This window comes from Coregonus clupeaformis, chromosome 10 (assembly GCF_020615455.1).
Source record: "Coregonus clupeaformis isolate EN_2021a chromosome 10, ASM2061545v1, whole genome shotgun sequence".
NCBI classification, from domain to species: Eukaryota; Metazoa; Chordata; class Actinopteri; order Salmoniformes; family Salmonidae; genus Coregonus; species Coregonus clupeaformis.
The window spans coordinates 40,688,230-40,714,845 of record NC_059201.1 but is presented as its reverse complement, the minus strand read 5'-3'; the positions used below and the strand labels follow the sequence as shown (position 1 = coordinate 40,714,845).

At 42.7% G+C, this 26,616-nt stretch overlaps 1 protein-coding gene across 2 annotated transcripts; it reads left to right on the top strand.

Moving 5' to 3' along the window:
* Positions 1-212: 212 nt before the first annotated feature.
* On the top strand, positions 213-26,614 carry LOC121575145 (probable Bax inhibitor 1). Of its 2 annotated transcripts, none has more exons than XM_041888040.2 (10): positions 213-321; positions 3,426-3,524; positions 3,987-4,095; positions 15,494-15,614; positions 19,940-19,988; positions 20,103-20,200; positions 22,492-22,571; positions 22,742-22,842; positions 24,534-24,609; positions 24,863-26,614. In XM_041888040.2, exons 2-10 carry the CDS (start codon positions 3,469-3,471, stop codon positions 24,887-24,889), a joined length of 717 nt encoding a protein of 238 aa, XP_041743974.1. In that variant the 5' UTR covers positions 213-321; positions 3,426-3,468; the 3' UTR covers positions 24,890-26,614. The 2 variants fall into 2 exon arrangements, with proteins under 2 accessions (XP_041743974.1, XP_041743973.1); XM_041888039.2 differs by having other exon boundaries at positions 24,860-26,614.
* Positions 26,615-26,616: the final 2 nt, after the last annotated feature.

The following is a 26,616-nucleotide window of genomic DNA, read 5'->3' as shown; positions in this document are numbered from 1 at the left end:
CCTTTATCTAATATTAGGTTTTGGTTGAAGATCTGACAACATTCAGTATCAAAAATATGCAAAAATAGAGAAAATCAGAAAGGGGGCAAATACTTTTTCACGGCACTGTATAAAGGTTTATTCAATGCATTGCATGCAACTGTTGCACATTTGTTGCACTATATTCGGGGCGTGTCTATCAAGTGCCTATGATGTCACGACGTACCCTATAATTTTCATACGTACGCATTGAAACAACAACAGCGTCAAAAGGCTAAAGTGCGTAAAGAAATAGCTTGCAAATCAATCTGTTGCTGACCACTGTGGAAATATCGACATCAGGTACGTTAAATAATATTTAATGCAGCTAACCAGTAATTGTAAACGGCACCTGAGTTTATCGTCGTTTTGACGTGATACTGAAGAGCCAGGAAAGACCGAGAAGCAAAACGTCGTCGTTAGCCAGCAATGTCGATGCCAGCTACTGGTAACGTTGTTTGCGATCTAGTTAAATGGCTGACTTTCTACTCACATTTTGTTAACGATAAATAGAAACAAACTGTCCTGATACAATGTTTTATTTGAAGGCTTGTGCTTATATTTATAGTAGGCAATTGGAATTTAGCAAATGAACGTTAGCTAGCTCGTTCATTGTTTCGTATAATCACAATTTGCTTGATTTGCGCTTGATTGGGGGAGAGGGCCTTCGTTAGCCAAATTGGCTGGCTAACTAGGATAGTTTGACATCAAGTTAGATGTCTGGCTATCATGACAACGCCCCCTTCAGCCAGCCGCATCATGGTTTGGGAGCATCATGTTACACTATCTAAATATCTAGCTAGGTAGATTTGACTAACTAAAATTAACAATGACATGTAGGTTGTAGCGTGAAATGAGCTACCTACTGTAGCTTCCTGTTACACTTTTCCCTCCCAACGCGAAGTAGCGACTGTCATGTTGAATCCATTGCGTAGGTGGCCTGATGTAACTGGGCAATTGTTAACTCGTGTGCGATTACGACAAGGTTTCATCACATTAGACAGTTGTTTAAATATTTGTTTACGGTAGTTAGCCGTAATAGTTTATCGTTACCGGGGCGGGTGGGATTTTGGCCAAGATGTATTTACAGTAGTTTTGTGTTAGGTTATGCAACTGTCGCTAGCTAGCTAAGTAAATCTGAAACATAACCAGAGATGAGACAGAACTGAGGCTTTAACTCAGGAAGCCCCTAACCCTTTACAACCAAGTCAGTGAATGGCTAAGCCACATAACTGAGCTGCACTTGGCTCAGTTGGTAGAGCATGGCGCCTGCAACGCCAGGGTTGTGGGTTCGATTCCCACGGGGGACCCGTATGAAAAATGTATGCACTCACTAACTGTAAGTCGCTCTGGATAAGAGCGTCTGCTATAAAAAAAAAACAAAAAAAAAACACAATCATGGTTAGGGACAGATCGACATTTACTGTGGGGGAGGGGTGGTCCAAAATAGGAGAGGGTTGTCAAAAATTGTTTTTTTCCCCCCTTTGGGTAGGGTTGTGTGTGATTTTATTTTTATTGGGTACAGGGTAGGGTAGTGAGTTTTTTTCCCCCTGGTTTACCTTCACTCTTCTGCTTGTATTTTCTGTATAAACAATGTCTTCACTTTTGATATTACCCTAATAAAGTTTAGAAACGTTTGGTATGGCTATTATTAAGCTTTAGCTAATGCAGGCCTATGATATGAAGGCAATTCGCCCTTCGCTCCAACTGACTCCGACAGTTGAACTTGAGGTGAGGAAGACTGTTTCTGGCCTACCAGAGTTACTTCTATTACATTTACATTTTAGTCATTTAGCAGATGCTCTTATCCAGAGCGACTTACAGTTAGTGAGTGCATCAATTTTTTTTTCATACTGGCCCCCCCGTGGGAATCGAACCCACAACCCTGGCGTTGCAAACGCCATGCTCTACCAACTGAGCTACACGGGACCTCTATAATATAATGCTTATCTTTATACCAAATATTATATGTTTGAAAATTAGCCGCCTTCTGTATGTTTATATCTGTATAGCAGAAGCAGTAGCCACATGACATAAAGAAATGTGTCGTAGCATGCCACCGGCATATCTCTATCTCTCTGGGGTTAGGCCTACATCTTTCTGGGGTTAGGCATATATATATATATATATATATGTGTGTGTGTGGATTTGGTTATTTCAGCCACACCCGTTGCTGACAGGTGTATAAAATCGAGCACACAGCCATGCAATCTCCATAGACAAACATTGGCAGTAGAATGGCCTGTACTGAAGAGCTCAGTGACTTTCAACGTGGCACCGGCATAGGATGCCACCTTTCCAACAAGTCAGTTTGTCAAAATGTCTGCCCTGCTAGAGCTGCTCCGGTCAACTGTAAGTGCTGTTGTTATGAAGTGGATATGTCTAGGCGATATGTCTAGGCGCAACAACAAGAATTGGTAGGCCACACAAGCTCACAGAACGTGACCGAGTGCTGTAGGGCATAAAAATCGTCTGTCCTCGGTTGCAAAACTCACTACCGAGTTCCAAACTGCCTCTGGAAGCAACGTCAGCACAAGAACTGTTAGTTGGAAGCTTCATGAAATTATATATTTGTAACGTTGGGAGGGGGTGAATTTAATTTTTTTTTCTAACACCTTGAGTTGGACCAGCCCCCCCCTTCAGTAAATGTCAATCTGTCCCTTGCATTAAGACACCGAGCCAGCCGAGATATGGGTCGGAAAACGTACCGCAATGTAGGGATGGGATGTGCCACTGTACACAATTTGACCTTTATCCAAACGGCTCCATCAAGAACATTCAAATACTGCTAGTTTTCCCGGAAAACTGCCCTTTTCGTCCTCATGCTAGCTAGCAGTAGCCGCAGCAGCCATTATGGAATGGCACATCGCGTTTAACAACAAAGGAGCTGATTGGCTGACACTGCCATTCCTAAATGGCTGTGATGGCTACTGCTAGCTAGCATGAGGATGAAAAGGGCAGTTTTTAATGTAACCATGATTGCGTTCCGACCCCAGTGCAGCTCAATGTAAATAATCGTGACGGTAGGGTCGGTATCTTCTGCCAAAGCCCCGTACAAGACCTTAGTAATGAATGCAATGTAACTTAGGCTAATCCTAACACTAATTAATTCCATGCATAAGTGGAGGAGGCTACATATGTTCATTTTCAGACCCAGGGAGTTAACGTTTGCTATCTATTTGATCTACCCAAGCATGTGATCCAGAATAGATAGGAAGTGACAATAAGGTACTTTTGGTTCTGGTGATGCAGACAGACATGTTTTCACTTTCATTCTGAGTTCTACCATTCCAGTACATGTAGGCTAGTTCAAGTTTCTAAATTAAGAAGGCTGTGTTTATTTCATGCCGTTACTGTACTAATCAACAGCAATGTCTAATGTCCATCTCATATCTGTTTTGTTTCAGGACATTTTACTCCTGGGACAGGGTCCAACCAAATCCAGACAAGATGAACGTGTTCGATCGAAGTATAAATTTTGATTCCCTTTTTAAATTTTCTCAAATGTAAGTATCTTGGTTTACTATTTCCACACAATGTCTGACAACCGTAAGGAGACTGTGTCACCATGACTGTGTCATCATCATGAGTCATTCATTCAACGGAAGCAGTCTGTACTGGTCACAAACTGGTTTTGCTAGTGCTACAGACAGAGATGTGTTACCAAAGTAGAATATGACTAGATAGGCCTAACTGATGAGGTGGAAATTTTTTGTTAGTGTATTTTCTGTAGAGCTAAACCTGTTCCTCGTACAATAAAAACTCTCCCCTCTATCTCAGCACCCGCTCCACTCAGGCTACAAGCCTAGCTAATTCTGGGTGGGATGGGGTAGTGATACATAAATTAATCTGTGGATGTTAGGCTTTGTGGGTGTTGTATTTTGAAGAGTGTGTCAATATAGTTTACTCTTGTTGTCTTGCAACTTAATGAAGAACAAAAATATATATCTATTCCATATACAATACAGCTCCCACTCCACTCAGCTGCACCTGAAGAATGTCTACTCCAGCCTGGCCCTGTGCATGTTTGTGGCTGCAGCTGGAGCCTACGTCCACGTCGTCACCAGGCTCTTCCAGGTAAACAGAGGTGGTGGTAGAGGCAGCAGTGGGAACAAGTGCAACCAAACTAAAGCACTTTATTAGTGTGCTGTACTATTAAAGGGCCAATGCAGCATTTAAAAAAAATCTCAATATCAAATCATTTCTGGATAACAATTAAGTACCTTACTGGGATTTTCAATTTAAAAGTGTAAAAAAGAAACACAAATGGTTCAAATCAAATTTGATTTGTCACATGCTTCATAAACAACAGGTGTAGACTAACTGTGAAACGCTTACTTACTGGTCCTTTTTCAACAATGTAGAGTTAAAGAAAAAAAGATAGTGACACATGGCTATATACAGGGAGTACCAGTACCGAGTCGATGTGCAGGGGTATGAGGTTATTGAGGTAGCTATGTACGTATAGGTAGGGCCAAAGTGACTAGGCAACAGGATAGATCATAGACAGTAGCAGCAGCAGGTAACCATTTTAATTAGCTATTTAGCAGTCTTGGTTAGCAGTCTTATGGCTTGGGGTAGAAGCTATCAAAAAGAAAAGAGAACCAAGGCACTCTTCATATAATTCATTAAAATACCTTTATTTGTATGGCATGTTTAATGGAACAAAGATTTTAAAACTCTGATGCGTTTCGGCTGCATGGCCTTCATCGGGGAGTACAATGATACAATGTCTTCTTTTGAACAAACCATTTTCCAATCAACCCTAATTGAAGAGGGAGTGGTCACAGAACAGCCTATATTCCAAATTAATTGGACAACACCTAGTAAACAACACTATACATTCAACATTGAAATAGATATGCTATCAAAATGCACATCAAGGTCAGAAGTATTAGAACCACTAGAAAAACAAAGTAGTTCTAGCCTTGAATGGGAGTGGGAAAAATTGTGAGAATAGGAGAGCAATACATTTTATAGTACGCTAGATGACGGCAAACATGGATCAACGCAGTCCAAACATGGCATAGGGCAATATGTCCACTAGATGACAGTAAAGGGACCGCTAAGACCCTACAGGAACGGTGAAAAATCCATATCTTCCTTTAAACCAGGGTACTTAGTGGCCTGTAGTTTGTAAATCCCCCAACATTCCCTTTGGGTTAGCTGTTGAACGCGGTCCCCTCATCTAATTTAGGACTGAACATGATCAATACCCTTAGCTTGTATGGAGGCAGGGTTGCCATGGTGTAAGGACTTGTATTCCCTTGCCATGGGGTAGTCTTTTATTTTATTATTATAATAAAAGAAATTGGGTGTAGATCAGCTTTAATATTGCAAATAGATTGTAGCTTCCATCAATGTAATTGTCTGCATCATTTCCAATCTATGGGGCAGTCTTTGTTGCCTACCTGTGTGGCGTACTTGTGTCCCACTAAGCGGTCTTAAAGGTGTCTCTTTGTCCGTCCAATGTAGAATACCTTGCACTGTGGACATTCCAATCTGTAGATGACATGAGTGGCTTTACAGATAATGAAATGCTTGACTTGATGCTCCGTGTTAGAAGCTGTATCAGCAAAATACTTTTTCTGTGCAGTATTTTGTCTTTTGAGAGTCACCATTTTACATTTGAGTAATTTAGGAGACGCTCTTATCCAGAGTGACTTACAGGAGTAATTAGGGTTAAGTGCCTTGCTCAAGGGTGCATCGACAGATTTTTCACATTGTCGGCTCCGGATTCGAACCAGCCAACCTTTCGGTTACTGGCCCAACACTCTTAACCACTAGATTACCTGCTGCGAAGGTAGCTGTGGACTAGTTTGTTATTTAGGGTAATACCTCTCTTAAAGCTTATGACTGGTGGCTCTGGGAAGACTTTGCGTAGTAGTGTATGACTTTGGATGATTCCCCAATTATTTTAAAGTTCTCTGCTTCAGTGCTATATTTTGTAACAAAGTACACTCTGGTGCATCACGAGGAGCTCCCCTCTGTAAAAAGTCCTCTGTCAAGACGTCCTTGTCCCTGCATCTTTCAGAACCTGACTACTCTAACCCCGGCTCAAGAAGCGATTCTCCAATTCAGCAGATTGGACACGTCTGTTTCCTGATCGCAAATTCTGCAGACTATTTGGAATTGTCCATAAGGAATGTTCTCTTTTAGCCTTTTGGGGTGGAAACTGTCTGTTCAGGGTCCTGTTGGTTCCAGACTTGGTCTTTCACACATTTTTGGGGCCTTCTTCTGACACTGCCTGGTATAGAGGTCCTGGATGGCAGGGAGCAAGGCCCCAGTGGTGTACTGGGCTGTACTCAACATTAGAGGTCTTCACAGGTCCAAAAAACTTTTGCCACACTCGGAGTGAGGCTCTATGACTGTAGCCTATTGCTGCTTTGATGACTTATGATTGGCCAACAGCAAGCTACATGTGCAACGCTCCACTCGTGAAAAGCAAGGGCAGCAGCATAAATAATACAATTTCTCTCTACTGCAGCAGTCGCATTCGGATCTGTACGAGTCCTACCGGCCAAGTCAGTTAAAATTACACATACTCAAGACCGTGACAATCAGATCCGACCCAGACCCGTGATATTATTTAGAATTCTGGATCCCGCTTGGGTCCTGGATCGGGTCTCGGGTGTTCGGGTACAGGTGGATCCGTGAAGACCTCTACTCACCACCCTCTGTAGCGCCTTGCGGTCGGATGCCTTGTAGTTTCAGTACAAAGCGATTATGCAGCCAGTCAAGATGCTCTCAATGGTGTAGCTGTATAACTTTTTGAGGATCTGAGGGCCCATGCCAAATATTTTCAGCCCCCTGAGGGGGAAGAGGCACTATCGTGCCATCTTCACAACTGTGTGGGGGTTTGTGGACCATGTTAATTCCTTGTTGATGTGGACACAGAGGAACATGAAGCTCTTGACCCGCTCCACTACAGCCCCATTGATGTAGATGGGGGAGTGCTCACCCCTCCGTTTCCTGTCGTCCACGATCGGCTCCTTTTGTCTTGCTGATGTTGAGGGAGAGGTTGTTGTCCTGGCACCACACTGCCAGGTCTCCGGCCTCCTCCCTATAGGCAGCCTCGTGATCAGTCCTACAAACCATTGTGTCGTCAGCAAACTTAATGATGGCATTGGAGCCATGCATAGCCACGCAGTCATGGGTGAACAGGAAGTACAGGAGGGGGCTAATGCCACGCTCAAAACAACTGGAAACTCTGAAAAATACGAAGTCAAATCATGACGTCAATGATCTTTAGGTCGGAAAGTCGGAGCTCTAGAAAGAGGCCAGAGTTCCCGAGTTGGAATTCCGAGTTGGATGACCGTTCAAATCGATTATATAGAGTTCCCAGTTGTTTTGAACGCGGTGTTAGCACACACCCCTGAGGGGCCCCCATGTTGATGGTCAGTGTGGCAGATGTGTTGTTGCCTACCCTCACTGTCTCGTGGCTGCCTGTCAGGAAGTCCAGGATCCAGTTGCAGAGGGAGGTGTTCAGTCTAGGGTTGTCCCCGACAAAACAAAAAAAAACCTTGGTTGACTGAGAGCCATCTGTTCTTTTGACCAATTAATTGGTAAACATTTTCAAACGTGTATTTTTCTATATAGACACACCCTATGTGTTTTAATAAAATCAACTACACTGCTCAAAAAAATAAAGGAACACTAAAATAACACATCCTAGATCTGAATGAATGAAATAATCTTATTAAATACTTTTTTCTTTACATAGTTGAATGTGCTGACAACAAAATCACACACAAATTATCAATGGAAATCAAATTTATCAACCCATGGAGGTCTGGATTTGGAGTCACCCTCAAAATTAAAGTGGAAAACCACACTACAGGCTGATCCAACTTTGATGTAATGTCCTTAAAACAAGTCAAAATGAGGCTCAGTCTTGTGTGTGTGTGGCCTCCACGTGCCTGTATGACCTCCCTACAACGCCTGGGCATGCTCCTGATGAGGTGGCGGATGGTCTCCTGAGGGATCTCCTCCCAGACCTGGACTAAAGCATCCGCCAACTCCTGGACAGTCTGGTGCAACGTGGTGTTGGTGGATGGAGCGAGACATGATGTCCCAGATGTGCTCAATTGGATTCAGGTCTGGGGAACGGGCGGGCCAGTCCATAGCATCAATGCCTTCCTCTTGCAGGAACTGCTGACACACTCCAGCCACATGAGGTCTAGCATTGTCTTGCATTAGGAGGAACCCAGGGCCAACCGCACCAGCATATGGTCTCACAAGGGGTCTGAGGATCTCATCTCGGTACCTAATGGCAGTCAGGCTACCTCTGGCGAGCACATAGAGGGCTGTGCGGCCCCCCCCAAAGAAATGCCACCCCACACCATGACTGACCCACCGCCAAACCGGTCATGCTGTAGGATGTTGCAGGCAGCAGAACGTTCTCCACGGCGTCTCCAGACTCTTTCACGTCTGTCACATGTGCTCAGTGTGAACCTGCTTTCATCTGTGAAGAGCACAGGGCGCCAGTGGCGAATTTGCCAATCTTGGTGTTCTCTGGCAAATGCCAAACGTCCTGCACGGTGTTGGGCTGTAAGCACAACCCCCACCTTTGGACGTCGGGCCCTCATACCACCCTCATGGAGTCTGTTTCTGACCACTTGAGCAGACACATGCACATTTGTGGCCTGCTGGAGGTCATTTTGCAGGGCTCTGGCAGTGATCCTCCTTGCACAAAGGCGGAGGTAGCGGTCCTGCTGCTGGGTTGTTGCCCTCCTACGGCCTCCTCCACGTCTCCTGATGTACTGGCCTGTCTCCTGGTAGCGCCTCCAAGCTCTGGACACTACGCTGACAGACACAGCAAACCTTCTTGCCACAGCTCGCATTGATGTGCCATCCTGGATGAGCTGCACTACCTGAGCCACTTGTGTGGGTTGTAGACTCCGTCTCATGCTACCACTAGAGTGAAAGCACCGCCAGCATTCTAAAGTGACCAAAACATCAGCCAGGAAGCATAGGAACTGAGAAGTGGTATGTGGTCACCACCTGCAAAACCAGTCCTTTATTGGGGGTGTCTTGCTAATTGCCTATAATTTCCACCTGTTGTCTTCCATTTGCACAACAGCATGTGAAATTTATTGTCAATCAGTGTTGCTTCCTAAGTGGACAGTTTGATTTCACGAAAGTGTGATTGACTTGGAGTTACATTGTGTTGTTTAAGTGTTTCCTCTATTTTTCTGAGCAGTGTATATGCATTGAGCTTGTCTGATGCTTTAAGTGCACTGTTTGATGAAATAATTAAAACACACAAATGACTCGAGGGAGCCAGGTCAAGATGACCAGAACCTGTTCCCGATCCTCCTCCTCCTGCTGTCCTTCGCCGATTCTGCCGTTACGCTCCCGAAGTTGCCGGTAATAGGCAATTTACAATTTGTCTTACGATTTCTACCAATCTGCGTCCCACTTATGATTTTCATATGCAAATTTTGTGGAACACTTTAATTTCTATTAAAATAACATTGTTTGTTCTATTGCCAACTAGGTACAAATAGGCTACATAAAGCCAACAGTTAAGAACATTGCAGGTAGAAAATATCCTGACTACAAGTATCCTATAAAGGTTTGTTCTTCAATTGCATTAATCTCTCTACTCGGCCTTTCTGCAACGAACTTGAAACATTGTATCAACTGGGTATGGCCTGCAGCTCCCGCTAGCAAACTTGCAAAATTGTATCAACAATTCTGGACCCTCAGTGAGTAGAGCTGTATTTGCGCAAGGGACAATAAGTAATCAGGTCTTTCATGATGTTTCCACTGCATCAGAGCATTACATTTTTCCCTTTCACAACGAGGCTCAGTGGTTATCAAAAGGGAGAGCGCTGGGTCGATTTCTCAAATAGCCAACATTAGGAACTATTGCCATTCTCAATGGATGTAAAAACTTGCTGTTTGAGGTGAAGAGAAATACTTTGAAGCTCCACAGCTCTTTTAGTGGTGGTGAGTTAAGACAATCAGAAATGCTGTCAGACATCCCCAAATCTGCTCATTTATAAATTTGCCCGCCGGCCAGGTAGCCTTTCTATGTGTAATCGGGTGCGTGTCCTTACACAACCTTGAAAGTATACAATGAAACTTGTTTATCACAAGTGTAGAATAGGTTGTGAGCTCTACAAACAGCTTGTCCACTCCGACAATGAGAATGGTAAACAACTGTAATAATAACCTATTGAATGCATTAACATAAATTACCGTCACCAAACAAACATTGTAGATTAGAAATTATGGGAATTAACGTTAAATGTACTACTGTTGATATATGAAATGGTGAATTGATACACTAACAGAGGCAAACAATTTACACAATGAAGTGATGAAAAAAGTTGCATGAATTGGGGGGAGCACATTCTGGAGAGAATCTAAGCCACACTCCCCTTCTTGACACAACATTTAAAATGTATACCCAAGACACATTATCTTCACACATACTGTAGGCCCAAGATAAACAATGCAATTTCACTTATTTTATCAATTTAATTAAATTGCTTGGCGTGCTGAGGAAAATACCCTCGTGGCACACATGCCTTACAATGCCGATGCCTGTCTTAGAGTGATGACTGTGCCATCCCCGCTGCCTCCAATGGATTAGTCTACTGAGACGACAGGCGTGAATCAGACCGGTGTCTCGTGTGCCATGACATAAATAATTTGCAACTGCTCGACTAAAAAAATCTCGCTTGACTAACAGCCTGTCGACTAAATGGGGTCAGCCCTAGTTCAGTCACAGATTCCTGAGCTTGGTGATGAGCTTGGAGAGGACTATGGTGTTGAATGCTGAGCTGTAGTCAATGAACAGCATTCTTACAGCGGTATTCCTTTTGTTCAGGTGGGTGAGGGCAGTGTGGAGTGCAATAGAGATGGCGTCATCTGTTGGGGCAGTACGCGAATTGGAATGGCTCCAGGGTGTCTGGGATGATGGTGTTGATGTGAGCCGTGACCAGCCTCAAAGCATTTCATGGCTATAGATGTGAGTGCTAGGGGGTGATAGTCATTTAGGCAGGTTACCTTGGCGTTCTTGGGAATGGGGACTATACACGTCCTGGTGTTCCGTCTGACCCCGCGGCCTTGCAAATGTTAACCTGTTTAAAGGTCTTACTCACATCGGCTAGGGAGAACAAGTTCACACAGTCATCTGGAACAGATGGTGCTCGTGTTGCTTGCCTGGAAGCGAGCATGGAAGACATTTCGCTGGTCAGGTAGGCTCGCATCGCTGGGCAGTTTCCCTTTGTAATCAGTGATAGTTTGCAAGCCCTGCCACATCTGTCGAGAGTCAGAGCCGGCGTACTAGGATTCGATCTTAGTCCTGTATTGAAGCTTTGGCTGCTTGATGGCTCGTCGACGGTCATAGCGGGATTTCTTATAAGCGTCCGGATTAGTGTCCCGCTCCTTGAAAGCGGCAGCTCGAGCCTTTAGCTCAGTGCAGATGTTGCCTGTACTCCATGGCTTCTGGTTGGGATATGGTCACTGTGGGGACGACGTCGTCGATGCACTTATTACTGAACTCGGTGACTGATGTGGTCAACTCTTCAATGTTATTGGATGAATCCCGGAACATAATACAGTCTGTTCTAGCGAAACAGTCCTGTAGCTTAGCATCCGCTTCACTGGACCACTTCCGTATTGAGCGCGTCACAGGTACTTCCTGTTTGAGAAACGCCACCTCTGAATGTGCATTTGTCTTGTTTGCTTATGGCCCAATACAGCTCATTGACTGCGGTCTTAGTGCCACAATCTGTTTTGTGTTGGTAAATAGATAGCTACGATAAATATAGATAAACTCTCTTGGTAAATATTATGGTCTGCAGCTTATGAGGTATTCTAACTCAGGCGAGCAAAAACTTTTGACTTCCTTTTTTAATTTATTTTATTTATTTATTTCACCTTTATTTAACCAGGTAAACCAGTTGAGAACAAGTTCTCATTTACAACTGCGACCTGGCCAAGATAAAGCAAAGCAGTGCGATAAAAACAACAACACAGAGTTACATATGGGGTAAAACAAAACAAAGTCAAAAAATACAACAGAAATACATATATATACAGTGTGTGCAAATTTAGCAAGTTATGGAGGTAAGACAATAAAATAGGCTATAGTGCAAAATAATTACAATTAGTATTAACACTGGAATGATAGATGTGCAAGAGATGATGTGCAAATAGAGATACTGGGGTACAAATGAGCAAAATAAATAACAATATAGGGATGAGGTAGTTGGGCGGGCTAATTTCAGATGGGCTGTGTACAGGTGCAGTGATCGGTAAGGTGCTCTGACAACTGATGCTTAAAGTTAGTGAGGGAGATAAGTGTCTCCAGCTTCAGAGATTTTTGCAATTTGTTCCAGTCATTGGCAGCAGAGAACTGGAAGGAATTGCGGCCAAAGGAGGTGTTGGCTTTGGGGGTGACCAGTGAGATATACCCGCTGGAGCGCAGACTACGGGTGGGTGTTGCTATGGTGACCAATGAGCTAAGATAAGGTGGGGATTTGCCTAGCAGTGATTTATAGATGGCCTGGAGCCAGTGGGTTTGGCGACGAATATGTAGTGAGGACCAGCCAACAAGAGCGTACAGGTCACAGTGGTGGGTATTATATGGGGCTTTGGAGACAAAACGGATGGCACTGTGATAGACTACATCCAATTTGCTGAGTAGAGTGTTGGAGGCTATTTTGTAAATGACATCGCCGAAGTCAAGGATCGGTAGGATAGTCAGTTTTACGAGGGCATGTTTGGCAGCATGAGTGAAGGAGGCTTTGTTGCGAAATAGGAAACCGATTCTAGATTTAACTTTGGATTGGAGATTCTTAATGTGAGTCTGGAAGTTTACAGTCTAACCAGACACCTAGATATTTGTAGTTGTCCACATACTCTAGGTCAGACCCGTCGAGTGTAGTGATTCTAGTCGGGTGGGCGGGTGCAAGCAGCGTTCGGTTGAAGAGCATGCATTTAGTTTTACTAGTGTTTAAGAGCAGTTGGAGGCTACGGAAGGAGTGTTGTATGGAATTGAAGCTCGTTTGGAGATTTGTTAACACAGTGTCCAATGAAGGGCCAGATGTATACAAAATGGTGTCGTCTGCGTAGAGGTGGATCTGAGAGTCACCAGCAGCAAGAGCGACGTCATTGATATACACAGAGAAAAGAGTCGGCCCAAGAATTGAACCCTGTGGCACCCCCATAGAGACTGCCATAGGTCCAGACAACAGGCCCTCCGATTTGACACATTGAACTCGATCTGAGAAGTAGTTGGTGAACCAGGCGAGGCAGTCATTTGAGAAACCAAGGCTATTTAGTCTGCCAATAAGAATGTGGTGGTTGACAGAGTCGAAAGCCTTGGCCAGGTCAATGAAAACGGCTGCACAGTACTGTCTATTATCGATCGCGGTTATAATATCGTTTAGGACCTTGAGCGTGGCTGAAGTGCACCCATGACCAGCTCGAAACCGGATTGCATAGCGGAGAAGGTACGGTGGGATTCGAAATGGTCGGGTGATCTGTTTGTTGACTTGGCTTTCAAAAACTTTTGAAAGGCAGGGCAGGATGGATATGGGTCTGTAACAGTTTGGATCTAGAGTGTCACCCCCTTTGAAGAGGGGGATGACCGCGGCAGCTTTCCAATCTCTGGGGATCTCGGGCGTTACGAAAGAGAGGTTGAACAGGCTAGTAATAGGGGTTGCGACAATTTCGGCGGCTAGTTTTAGAAAGAAAGGGTCCAGATTGTCTAGCCCAGATGATTTGTAGGGGTCCAGATTTTGCAGCTCTTTTAGAACATCAGCTGTCTGGATTTGTGTGAAGGAGAAGCGGGGGGGGGCATGGGCAAGTTGCAGCGGAGGGTACAGAGCTGGTGGCCGGGGTAGTGGTAGCCAGGTGGAAAGCATGGCCAGCCGTAGCAAAATGCTTGTTGAAATTCTCGATTATTGTAGATTTATCGGTGGTGATAGTGTTTCCTAGCCTCAGTGCAGTGGGCAGCTGGGAGGAAGTGCTCTTATTTTCCATGGACTTTACAGTGTCCCAAAACTTTTTGGAGTTAGTGCTACAGGATGCAAATTTCTGTTTTGAAAAAGTTAGCCTTTGCTTTCCTAACTGCTTGTGTATATTGGTTCCTAACTTCCCTGAAAAGTTGCATATCGCGGGGGCTATTTGTTGCTAATGCAGTACGCCACAGGATGTTTTTGTGCTGGTCAAGGGCAGTCAAGTCTGAGGAGAACCAGGGGCTATATCTGTTCTTAGTTCTGTATTTTTTGAATGGGGCATGTCTATTTAAGATTGAGAGGAAATTACTTGCCCACCAGCTGTTAAGACACACCCCATGGATTTTACAAGGTGTCGGAAACGTTCCACAGGGATGTTTGTCCATGCTGGCGCGATGACATCATGCAGTTGCTGCAGATTGGACGGCGGTACATTCATGCTGCGAACAGCCGATTCCATCTCATCCCAAACATGCTCTATTGGGTTTGGTCAGCAACAATGTTCAGCTACGTGTGGCGTTCAATCATTGCTCAGTTGGTATCAAGGGACCTAACGTGCCAGGAAAACATTCCCTAAACCACCGCCACCAGCTTATACCGTTTCACGAGGCAGGATGGGTTCATGGACTCATGCTGCTTATGCCAAATCCTGACTCAACAGGAACTGGGATGCGTTGGACCAGGCAACGTTTTTTCCTTTCCTCAATTGTCCAGTGGTGATCGTGTGCCCACTGAAGCCGCTTCTTCTTGTTTTTAGCTGATAGGAGTGGAACTCTGGGTGGTTGTCTGCTGCAATAGCTAATCTGTGACAAGGATCGACGAACTGTGCTTTCCGAGATGACGTTCTTCACACCACTGTTCTACTTCGCCATTATTTGTCTGTTCGTGGGCTGCCTGTTAGCTTGCACGATTCTTGCCATTTTCCTTCGACCCCTCTCATCAACGAGCTGTTTTCGCCCACAGGACTGCCGCTGACTGGATGTTTTTTTATTTGTCGCACCATTCTCTGTAAACCCTAGACACTCGTGCGTGAAAATCCCAGGAGGGCCACTGTTTCTGAGATACTGGATCTGGCGTGCCTGACACCGACGATCATACCATGCTCAAAGTCGCTTAGGTGACTCGTTTTGCCCATTCTAACTTACAACTGAACAGTAACTGAATGCCTCGATGTCTGCCTGCTTCATATAACAAGCCACGGCCACGTGACTCGCTGTCTGTAGGAGCGATTCATTTTCATGAATGGGGTGGTGTACCTAATAAACTGTCTGAGTGTATAACACAGGAAGACCACGTTTCTGACTGCATTAGGCCTTTAACAAAACTTAAGTGTGTGGAGAGTGGGGGGTAGATTTCACAAAAGATGGCCATATAACATACGATTGATTGTATGTGGTAACGCATTGATGTTTTTTCATTAACTGGTGAATGGCGATCACCATTGATGTTATTACATATTTATAATAACTATTGCTGTGTGTTTTGTGTCCATTTAGGGTGGGCTGTTGACCATGCTGGGCTCCCTGGCCATGATGGCCTGGCTGGCTATGACTCCCCACAGCCCTCTGACTGAGAAGAAGAGACTGGCCATCCTCTCCGGTTTTGCCTTCTTCACAGGTAACCTCATCTGCTCCATAGCTCTGTCAGAAAAATAGATTTCTGTATGCTAGCTATGATTACCAGCTTATACGAACGGGAGTTAGCATTTAGCAGTCGCTTCTTATAAACCTGAAAAGGGACAACTTCTACATGGTTTGCAGCGAAAACAGCTAAATAAACTCAGCAAAAAAAGAAACGTCCTCTCACTGTCAACTGCGTTTATTTTCAGCAAACTTAACATGTGTAAATATTTGTATGAACATAAGATTCAACAACTGAGACATAAACTGAACAAGTTCCACAGACATGTGACTAACAGAAATTGAATAATGTGTCCCTGAACAAAGGGGGTGTCAAAAGTAACAGTCAGTATCTGGTATGGCCACCAGCTGCATTAAGTACTGCAGTGCATCTCCTCCTCATGGACTGCATTAGATTTGCCAGTTCTTGCTGTGAGATGTTACCCCACTCTTCCACCAAGGCACCTGCAAGTTCCTGGAAATTTCTGGGGGGGAATGGCCCTAGCCCTCACCCTCCGATCCAACAGGTCCCAGACGTGCTCAATGGGATGGAGATCCGGGCTCTTCGCTGGCCATGGCGGAACACTGACATTCCTGTCTTGCAGGAAATCATGCACAGAATGAGCAGTATGGCTGGTGGCATTGTCATGCTGGAGGGTCATGTCAGGATGAGCCTGCAGGAAGGGTACCACATGAGGGAGGAGGATGTCTTCCCTGTAACGCACAGCGTTGAGATTGCCTGCAATGACAAGCTCAGTCCGATGATGCTGTGACACACAGCCCCAGACCATGACGGACCCTCCACCTCCAAATCGATCCCGCTCCAGAGTACAGGCCTCGGTGTAACGCTCATTCCTTTGACGATAAACGAGAATCCGACCATCACCCCTAGTGAGACAAAACCGCGACTCGTCAGTGAAGAGCACTTTTTGCCAGTCCTGTCTGGTCCAGCGACGATGGGTTTGTGCCCATAGTCGACGTTGTTGCAGGTGATGTCTGGTGAGGACCTGCCTTACAACAGGTCTACAAGCCCTCAGTCCAGCCTCTCTCAGCCTATTGCGGACAGTCTGAGCACTGATGGAGGGATTGTGCGTTCATGGTGTAACTCGGGCAGTTGTTGTTGCCATCCTGTACCTGTCCCCCAGGTGTGATGTTCGGATGTACCGATCCTGTGCAGGTGTTGTTACACGTGGTCTGCCACTGAGAGGACGATCAGCTGTCCGTCCTGTCTCCCTGTAGCGCTGTCTTAGGCGTCTCACAGTACGGACATTGCAATCTATTGCCCTGGCCTCATCTGCAGTCCTCATGCCTCCTTGCAGCATGCCTAAGGCACGTTCACGCAGATGAGCAGGGACCCTGGGCATCTTTCTTTTGGTGTTTTTCAGAGTCAGTAGAAAGGCCTCTTTAGTGTCCTAAGTTTTCATAACTGTGACCTTAATTGCCTACCGTCTGTAAGCTATTTGTGTCTTAACGACCGTTCCACAGGTGCATGTTCATTAATTGTTTATGGTTTATTGAGCAAGCATGGGAAACGGTGTTTAAACCCTTTACAATGAAGATCTGTGAAGTTATTTGGATTTTTACGAATTCTTTGAAAGACAGGGTCCTGAAAAGGGGACGTTTCTTTTTTTGCTGAGTTTATATCCAAATCGGACTTTAGCAACCACATTGTGGGCCTGTTACAATACATAAACCTTGACGGATGATGAATATCCACTTTGTTAGATCAGATTTGTTGAATGTGGGCCAATCTGGTCAATGGAACATCTGTGTTCCATTGACTCCTTTACCGCATCTATATTGGTCATGGAGAAATCCAAACCAGTCTAATTGGAATGAATGGCAGTCGAGGCATAACCCTTTTTTGTTATCAACCTTTTAATTTATTTTTAAAGGAACACCGACAATAACAAAAAGCAGCAGGAATGGTTATGCAGTAGGTAAATACAATTAGAATAGACCACATAGCCTATACATCCATACACTGAGTGTAGAAAACATTAAAGACGCCTTCCTAATATTGAGTTGCACCCCCCTTTTTCCCTCTCAACAGCCTCAATTCGTTGGGGCATGGATTCTACAAGGTATCGAAAGCGTTCCACAGGGATGCTGGCCCCATGTTGACTCCAATGCTTCCCACAGTTGTTAAGTTGGCTGGATGTCCTTTGGGTGGTGCACCATTCTTGATACACATGGGAAACTGTGGTGTGAATAACACAGCAGCGTTGCAGTTCTTGACACAAACCGGTGCGCCTGGCACTTAAATATTTTGTCTTGCCCATTTACCCTCTGAATGGCACACATACACAATCCATGTTTCAAGGCTTCAAAATCTTTCTATAACCTGTCTCCTCCCCTTCATCAAGTTACATCAATAAGGGATTATAGCTTTCACCTGGTCAGTCGGTCATGTTTTGTACACTCCGTGTATATCGCCCACCCGTGATGCATCAACCCACCCTCCAACCCCTCCTGGCGACTACCCCAACCCACCCAACCTGAACTCCATGAAATTAAATACAAAATCAAGCAATTGTGATAAAATCAGAAGGGTACACTTTTGCACATGAGTAACAAGTAAAGAAAATAATGGCAATCGGTTGGGAAATAAACTCACTACAGTAGTTCTTTTGATAACTAGCTGTCAATTGTTGCTGTCAAACCTGACAACGTTATACGTCTTTACTGTAATGACATTAGTGGTGAATTATCATTAAGTAATAACAGTTTGGTGGATCAAGGTATGGTGATATCAAGTACGTCAGATAAGACGGAGGATACCTCTTTCCAAAATATCTTCACACCCGAGAACTCCCAGTACACATGCATAAAGGTATCTTGGTTACATGGGTCACACAGAGGAGAGATTATGATTTCTAGGTGTAAGGTGAAATTAAGTATGTCCGCTGATGATTGGGATTCTTAGAAGAACCCGCTAAGTTCTCCCATACAGGATCCCAACAAATATCAACAGTAGATGGTTTTCTTATCCATTGATTCTTAACTGGTACTGATTTTTGTAAGCTGCAACTAACATAACAGTATACAGATCAGTAACCAAACTCTTTGAGTTACCATGTCTATCTAATATTCTATGTAGTTTATGTTGTGGGAGGGATGAGTCCCGAGGGACACCATACGCCCGCATTGGTGATCTTTAACGTAGATAAAAGAAAGTACCAGGTAATTGAAATATAGCCCTAAGATCATTCAAGACTTGCAAACCTTAATCTCTAAATAGATCATCCAAAACATGCACTCCCTATCCTCCCATTGAGTGAATGAAAAGGGGATACCCCCAGAAAGAAGGGAATGATTGTGGAAAATTGGTGACTGAGCATGCCACTTCTGTATTGTTAGATTACTTTTCTACTAAGCGCCATGTGAGTAAGAAGGAAATTAGTGTTCCAAGACCGTAACTTGGTAGATTTTTATGGTACAGCAGAATTTACTAGATCCTGAAGTCTGTGTGGTAAGTACATTTACCCATCCTGCCTGGTACAGGCTGCTTGCGGTGGTGTGCTGGTGTAAATCAACTGAAATGGTTCCGAAAAATAAGTGCTCACAGGCCAAATGTAGAACAATGGGGATCCAAGGAATGGAGCGAGAAAGATAAGCAGCCATCTTTCTGCATGTCACGTGATTCCCATCAGTCAGAGGCATAATCTTGATTTGACTTAAGCAGGAAAATTTAAAGTAAGGCATGTGATATCAGAAAATGTGTAATAGAATTGTCAAACTAAAATATTGTCATATTATTATAAATACAGTTTATACAGGTTTTAGAACAATTCTGTATAAATATCCTCAAATATTTAAACAGACAAATGTCTCCATTTTTTTTTTTTTCTTGGAAAGCTGTGAGTGCTATTATATGATACAATATCAGTACTTGTTGCATTTACAACTTGTTTAAGTCCTATTATCAACTGATTTCAGCCAATGTATGGCTGTGGATTGACTGCATTGTTTGAATGGAATGTTTGCATATTGGTAGTTAATTTGAAAGATTTATGAAATTATTCCTCTAAAAGTGGATGGCTAGCTAGTGAACAAACATAAAATGCATATACATTCTTCAAACTCATTATTTTACACTTTCTTATCACAATGGCTGACCTTTATCCCATCATAAAAAGGTTCATGTCCATTCTACTATTCTAATTTCTAATTCTATGGTTTCCTCCATATTCCCATGAGGGGGAGGGTACGATTGCACACTTCTAAAGAAGGGTAGAGAATCGGAACGCAGCCTATGTATTTTTAGTTATTGAAGTAGTCATGAGCTGATGTTTTATGTTTTCCTTTCCCTCTTCATTTCAGGTGTTGGTTTGGGCCCAGCCATGGATTATGTCATCTCTATTAACCCAAGGTAAGATGACAGTAATAATATGTATAGTAGCTAGTTCCTTTTGAATGAGGGGTTTCTCCTGAGGTGACTGAATGAGTCTTTTCTCACATCTCTCTGCTTTCCCCCTCCAACCAGCATCATTGTGACAGCCTTCCTGGGGACCTCCATAATCTTTCTGTGCTTCACGCTGAGTGCCCTCTATGCCCAGCGCAGGAGCTACCTCTTCCTTGGAGGTAAAGTGCGGAACCTTCATATTCATGCATAATGTACCAAGTAATGAAAGACGAGCACTGTAGTTTTGAGTTCCACATAGTGGGTGTGGAAGCGGTGACATTTTTGTTGTTGTTGCAATCTATAAATAAGGACAAACCACCTGGTACCGACAACCTGGATGGGAAATTGCTGAGGTTGGTGGTGGAATACATTGTGACTCCTGTTTGCCACATCTTAAATGTAAGCCTATAAGACTGTGTGTGCCCTCAGACATGGAGGGAGGCAAAGGTCATTCCGCTACACAAGAATAGCAGAGCACCCACCCTTTAATGGTTTAAACAGCCGACCAATCAGCCTATTACAAGTGCTTAGCAAACATTTGGAGAAAAAAAATGTTTTATCAAATATACAGTAAGGGAAAAAAGTATTTGATCCCCTGCTGATACTTATTTCCCTCATTTTAAAATGCAAATCAATTTATAACATTTTTGACATGCGTTTTTCTGGATTTTGTTGTTGTTATTCTGTCTCTCACTGTTCAAATAAACCTACCATTAAAATGATAGACTGATCATGTCTTTGTCAGTGGGCAAACGTACAAAATCAGCAGGGGATCAAATACTTTTTTCCCTCACTAGTTATTTTACAGAAAACAAATGAACAACCGATTTTCAGCATGCTTATAGGGAAGTGCAGAGCTGTTCTGTTAGACTTCACTGCAGCTTTTGATGTCATTGATCATAAGCTATTGCTGAAAAAACGTAGGTATTATGGATTTGCCTTATTATGGATTGAGAGTTACCTATCTAATAGAACAGAGGGTTTTCGTTAATGGAAGCCTCTCTCATGCAACTTCAGTTGTGTGCGTACCGCAGGGCAGCCGGCTAGGGCCATTATTGTTTTCTGTTTTTACTAATGACTTTCCACTGATCTTGAATAAAGCCTGTGTCTATGCACGCTGATGACTCAACAGTATACACGTTGGCTGCCACAGTAAAATAATTAACTGACACCCTTAACATAGAGCTCCAGTCAGTTTTAGAATGGGTAACTAGCAATAGGCTGGTGCTAAATATCTCAAAAACTAAAAGCATAATTTTGGGGACAAATCACTCGCTCAACGCTAAACCTCATTTAGATATATTATTGAATAATGTGGCGATTGAGCAAGTTGAGGAGACTAAACTGCTGGGTATAACTCTAGATAGCAAGCTGTCATGGTCAAAACATAAACATATAGACTCAATGGTTGCTAAAATGGGAAGAGGTCTGTCTTCCTTTCATTTCAGTTGACCAGACAGGTCCCACAGGCCCTAGTTTTGTCGCACCTGGACTACTGCCAATCTGTGTAGTCATGTGCGGCAAAGAGGGACATCAGTAAATTGCAGTTGGTCCAGAACAAAGCAGCACGTATCGCACTTAGGTGTACACAGAGGGCAAGTGTCAGTAACATGCATGTCAATCTCTCCTGGCTCAAAGTTAAGGAGAGATTGAATGCATCACTATTGGTCTTTGTGCAAGGTATTGATGTGTTGAAGGTACCGAACTGTCTGTTCAAGCAGTTGGCACACAGTTTGGACACTCATTGGTACAACACAAGACATGCAACCAGAGGTCTCTTCACAGTCCCCAGGTCCAGAACAGAGGCTGGGAAACGCACAATATTAAATACAGCCATAACTACACGGAACTCTCTGCCACACCAGGTAACTCAAGCGAGCAATAAAACCAGATTAAAAAAAACAACAGATAAAATAACGGACTGGGAAGAGACAAAGCCATTTTATATATATTGTATTGTAATTTGCACTTATGTATTAGCCTACATATCAGTACATACACACAATATCAAGGTCTATGTGTGAAGTTTTTTAAATGTATGTAGTTCAGTCCTTGACTAATGTTCTGTACTATGTATTATGTCATGTTTCATGTGGCACCGAGGAAGAGTAGCTGCTGCTTTTGCAGCAGCTAAAGGGGATCCTAATAAATACCAAAGTGTTCTGTGCTGCTAACCAGATATTGTGTAATGTAAAGGAACTGAAACTATAGAAAGTAAACTCGCACACCTTGAAGTGCTACCAGGTGCATGGAGAAAAAAGTGTGCTCATTACGTGTGCTGGAGTTGTCCTTTTTATTAAGGAACTGAAACTTACCACTCTGGATTTAGGGAGACTGTGCTCACTAAATACAAACGTCATACTAAACCAATGTTACCAAATGCACATACCCCAAGTTGTTAATAAAGAAGTTTCCAACTTTCTATTCTGTTCATTTATTTATCGAACATTTTCTTCTCTCCGTCTTTCAGGTACTCTGATGTCCGGACTGTCCATCCTGCTCCTGGTCTCTTTCCTCAACATGTTCCTGGGGTCTGTCATGTTGTTTACGGTAAAGAGGAAAACAACCCAATATTGTCATGTTTGCTGTTTTTTTTATCCATTATTATTGCTACACAGTGCTACACAGTGCTGTCCAACACTACTCTTTATGGACTTAGCTATGACTTAGTGTGCTGGTTGTCATTTTCACCAATCAAGCATTTATCTCTGTGTGTGTAGGCTCACGTGTACCTTGGCCTGGCCATCATGTGTGGATTCGTGCTGTTTGACACTCAACTCATCATTGAAAAGGCTGAGATGGGAGACAAAGACTACATCTGGTAAGGGACACACACTCTCTCTGGACCTGGTGAGGAGGGTGAGTGGTTAGATGTTGAAACATAATTTTTTGTAATCTGGAATTTCGAAACTTGTATGAGTGTGTCTGTCAGCCTGTGGCTCTAAATTAAAATGTTTCATTGGTACCACTGGTACTCCCAGCTTAAAGTTAGGAGCACAACAACATTTAGGAGCACCAGAAAATAGGATACATTTAAAAAAAAAAATTGAGATATAGCTTATAACTTATATTTTCATTTTAGTCATTTAGCAGACGCTCTTATCCAGAGCGACATACATATAATTTTTTCTTCATACTGGCCCCCCGTGGGAATCGAACCCACAACCCTGGCATTGCAAGCGCCATGCTCTACCAACTGAACTACACTGGGCCCATATGAATTCGACCTACTTCTGAAGCACATGTTGTGTCATAGAAACTTATAGGTAACCCTGTAAATACATTTGTTAATGATAAAAAGCAAAAATGTTGATACAAATACCCGTCATTGAAAATAGTTATTTATTGAATATTAGATTTCTACATAGTTGGGGCCCTATAAAATGTATTTCCCGTTTTGTTTTGCCCAAATTCCGTTTCCAGGTTTAGATTTTCAATTTATTTTCAGGTTTTCACTTTCAAAATCACTTTTTAAATAGAACATCCAGTTTTGTTGTTTTTCTAAATCCACAACAATGCTTAAACCACATCAGGTGACCACATAAGACATTTTTAATTTTTAAGTGTAGTTACCTTTTAATTCAAGTGCACACCATGCACCTATAGCAATAGACTGTTTGGTTCAAAGTGTTTCTGTAGCCCATGTGTGTGTGTGCAGAGTATGCAAAACAAATGCTCAATGGATTGATGCAAGTAAGCATGAGATCTTTCTGCCAGGTAGGGATAGGCTACTTTGTAGTTAACATTTAATTGAAAAGGTTTTTGAGAGAGCCTTTCCATCTACCAGAAAGCAGTTATCATTAGCATCGCTAACGGCTACACAAAGTGGTAGACATACGCACAAACGGCACAGCGCGCACACAGACAGGACATTCCTGTGCTTTGCATCTTCAGAAAGTTGCAGGAAATACGAATCACTGATGCATTCTGTTTATGTCTCATGATATGGGTGGCAGGTAGCTTAGTGGGTAAGAGCGTTGTGCCAGTAACCGAAAGGTCGCTGGTTCTAATCCCTGAGCCGACTAGGTGAAAAATCTGTCTGTGCCCTTAAGCAAGGCACGTAACCCTAATTGCTCATGTAAATCGCTCTGGATAAGAGCGTCTGCTAAATGACTAAAATGTAAATGATTATACTTGGGCTAATTTAATTAATCTTGAAATGTTTGGGCTAGAAACAATCCGTTGGATGTAGCCTAGTAATGGTGCAACCATAACGCTGTGCTGGCTTTTTTCTCTAAGGCACTCGGAAACAACAGTACAGCGAAGCCTAATCATTACAACTATTATTATCTGCTTGTTTTTTTTCTAGGCTCACTGGTGCTCCCAAATTAAAATTCCAGGTCGCACAACAGAATATTAAGGAGCATATGGTCGCACTTTAGATTGCCCACGCAATCTTTCCTTCTCAAACACAGAAGAACATACAGTAGGGTATACAATGCACTTGGTATTGTGGCTCATCAAAAGTTTTAGAAGATATTTGATAACACTTCTCTCTTCACCCTATTGAAGGCATTCTGTGGATCTCTTCTTGGACTTTGTGACCATCTTCAGGAAGCTCATGGTTATTCTGGCCATGAATGAGAAGGTACAATATTGACAGTGTATTGCTTTTTATATAGTATACCGACTATACGATACTTCCACTATCTCTCATACACATTGCTATGTTTTGAACCATATAAAAACATGAACCTAGGACCAGAAAGCATTCTAAATACAATGTGTATGATTAACCAGCATATTGTAGTGTTGTACTTTGCATGGTTTAATGTCAATTAGCTGAAGTGAAAATGGATGTCTGTTTTATAAAGAGCTGTATTGTTCTCTTTATTTAGCAGGACAACAAGAAGAAGGAGAAGAAGTAAATGTGGAGGAATGCAAGCAAATAAAATATCTGTGACCTGGAATTGCATCAGGAGTGCTTCTGCTGCATTCACATTAATTGCTTAATTATTCTAAATCATTATTTAGACCATATTTGATTTTGTACTTTGATATAGTGTCTTAATTTTTAGGAATCGATTGGTTGGATTTGGAATTTGGCGTAAGGTTTGATGTATTTAAAAGTAGATGTGAAGGTCCTAGACGTCCCCGTGTTTTTTTTGTTGGTGTTTTCTTAAAGAACTCCCGTTTTGAAGGGATGGTGTAGTTTTGTGAAGTTAACTAACAGACTTATTTAGATAGTTATTTTTGCGTTGTCAGGTAACGATTTGAGGAGACAATTTGTTTGTTCTTTGCTCTTCCATCTGATTAAGTAGGAAATCAATGCCTCAAATAATTTTAAAAGGCCACTTTTTATATACCTACTGATAAAAGTGCAGTATCCGTTTGGAGTTGTGGGAGGTTGTTAATTCTGTGAATGTCCATTTGGGAATTCTGCCACTTAACCCCCCCACACCATTATTAGTCTCAATTATGACATCACAGGCTTTCAGCGTTGCGATGAGTAATGAAGAACATGAGTTTGTAAGGTGGTCATTTACATGGTTTATCATTTATTAGCACATGACAAATATTACTACTGCTATTACAGTACAATCCCATTTTACTGAAGTCATGCGTTTAACATTTCCCCTTGACTGATCAGAGTAATTTACTGGTTTAATTTAAGGCATTGATTGTCTCAGTGAGGCTGCTCTAACCACAGTCTTTTTATGTTGTAGGTTGTGCCATTTAGGGGATATTCGTTTTTTTAATAAGATGCAAATGATAGAGCAGACCAAGCTTTGCATCTTAAATGTTAAATATCTAGACCTGACAGGACTCATTAAAACACAAATGATTGCTATAGCAGTTGTATGATATTTGTCAATGGTAATTGCTGGTGGTGGTGTTGTCCGCTATGGTGTCAAGAAAGTGATGTTTATGGATTGACAAGTGTAATATATTTCTTGTCAAGCTTGTTCTCTTTCCCTTACTAACAAAGATTCAGTGCTTGAAATAGAGGTGATCACTAGAACCTGTTTCATGTATTGAGGTGAAATGAAAGAAATCCCACTAATCTTCATGGTATGCCCAAGGTGCAGGGGTGACATTTATTTACAAGGTGCACTTACAGTTTTAATTAAGTAATTTCTTGTGACAGGGGTTATGGGATTAATTGAGAAGGTATGGCATTTCTGCCAAATTCAAACCATTCTAGTCAATTAACTCATTGAATCACATGGCATAGCATCCAGTTACCAGTCAGAACTGGTCCTCAACTACCCATGTCCTTGGATAAAGGATTAGCCATTACAAATGTTTCATCCTCTTCCTTGATGTTGGGGGAATCAAGATGAAGTTAAATTCACTGTTTCCTTTCTGATATGGGTTGTATTCCTTAGGTTAACCTTAGTTGAATGACATTGAACAGAATCTGGCAGTCAAACATCCTCTTTGATATGCAGCTCAAGGCTTTCTTTTCTTAGTGCCAATAACAAGTTTACCAAACTAATCACCTGTTGCTTCTCAACTTGAGGATTTTACTGTTTAAGAAATTAAATAACTGCATATCTTATACTGTGAAATTTGTTTTGCTTTTACAGGAATTACTGTTGTAATTCTGCTACATTAATGTAATTTGTTAAAATAAAGTTTGATTAAGTCAATG

Bases quoted from the DNA above. Each gene is read 5' to 3' on its own strand.
- LOC121575145 (XM_041888039.2), top strand. From the start codon at position 3,469: ATGAACGTGTTCGATCGAAGTATAAATTTTGATTCCCTTTTTAAATTT. The intron at 20,201-22,491 runs GTAAAGTGCGGA...TCCGTCTTTCAG, and splicing joins GAGCTACCTCTTCCTTGGAG to GTACTCTGATGTCCGGACTG. The intron at 22,843-24,533 runs GTAAGGGACACA...ACCCTATTGAAG, and splicing joins GGAGACAAAGACTACATCTG to GCATTCTGTGGATCTCTTCT.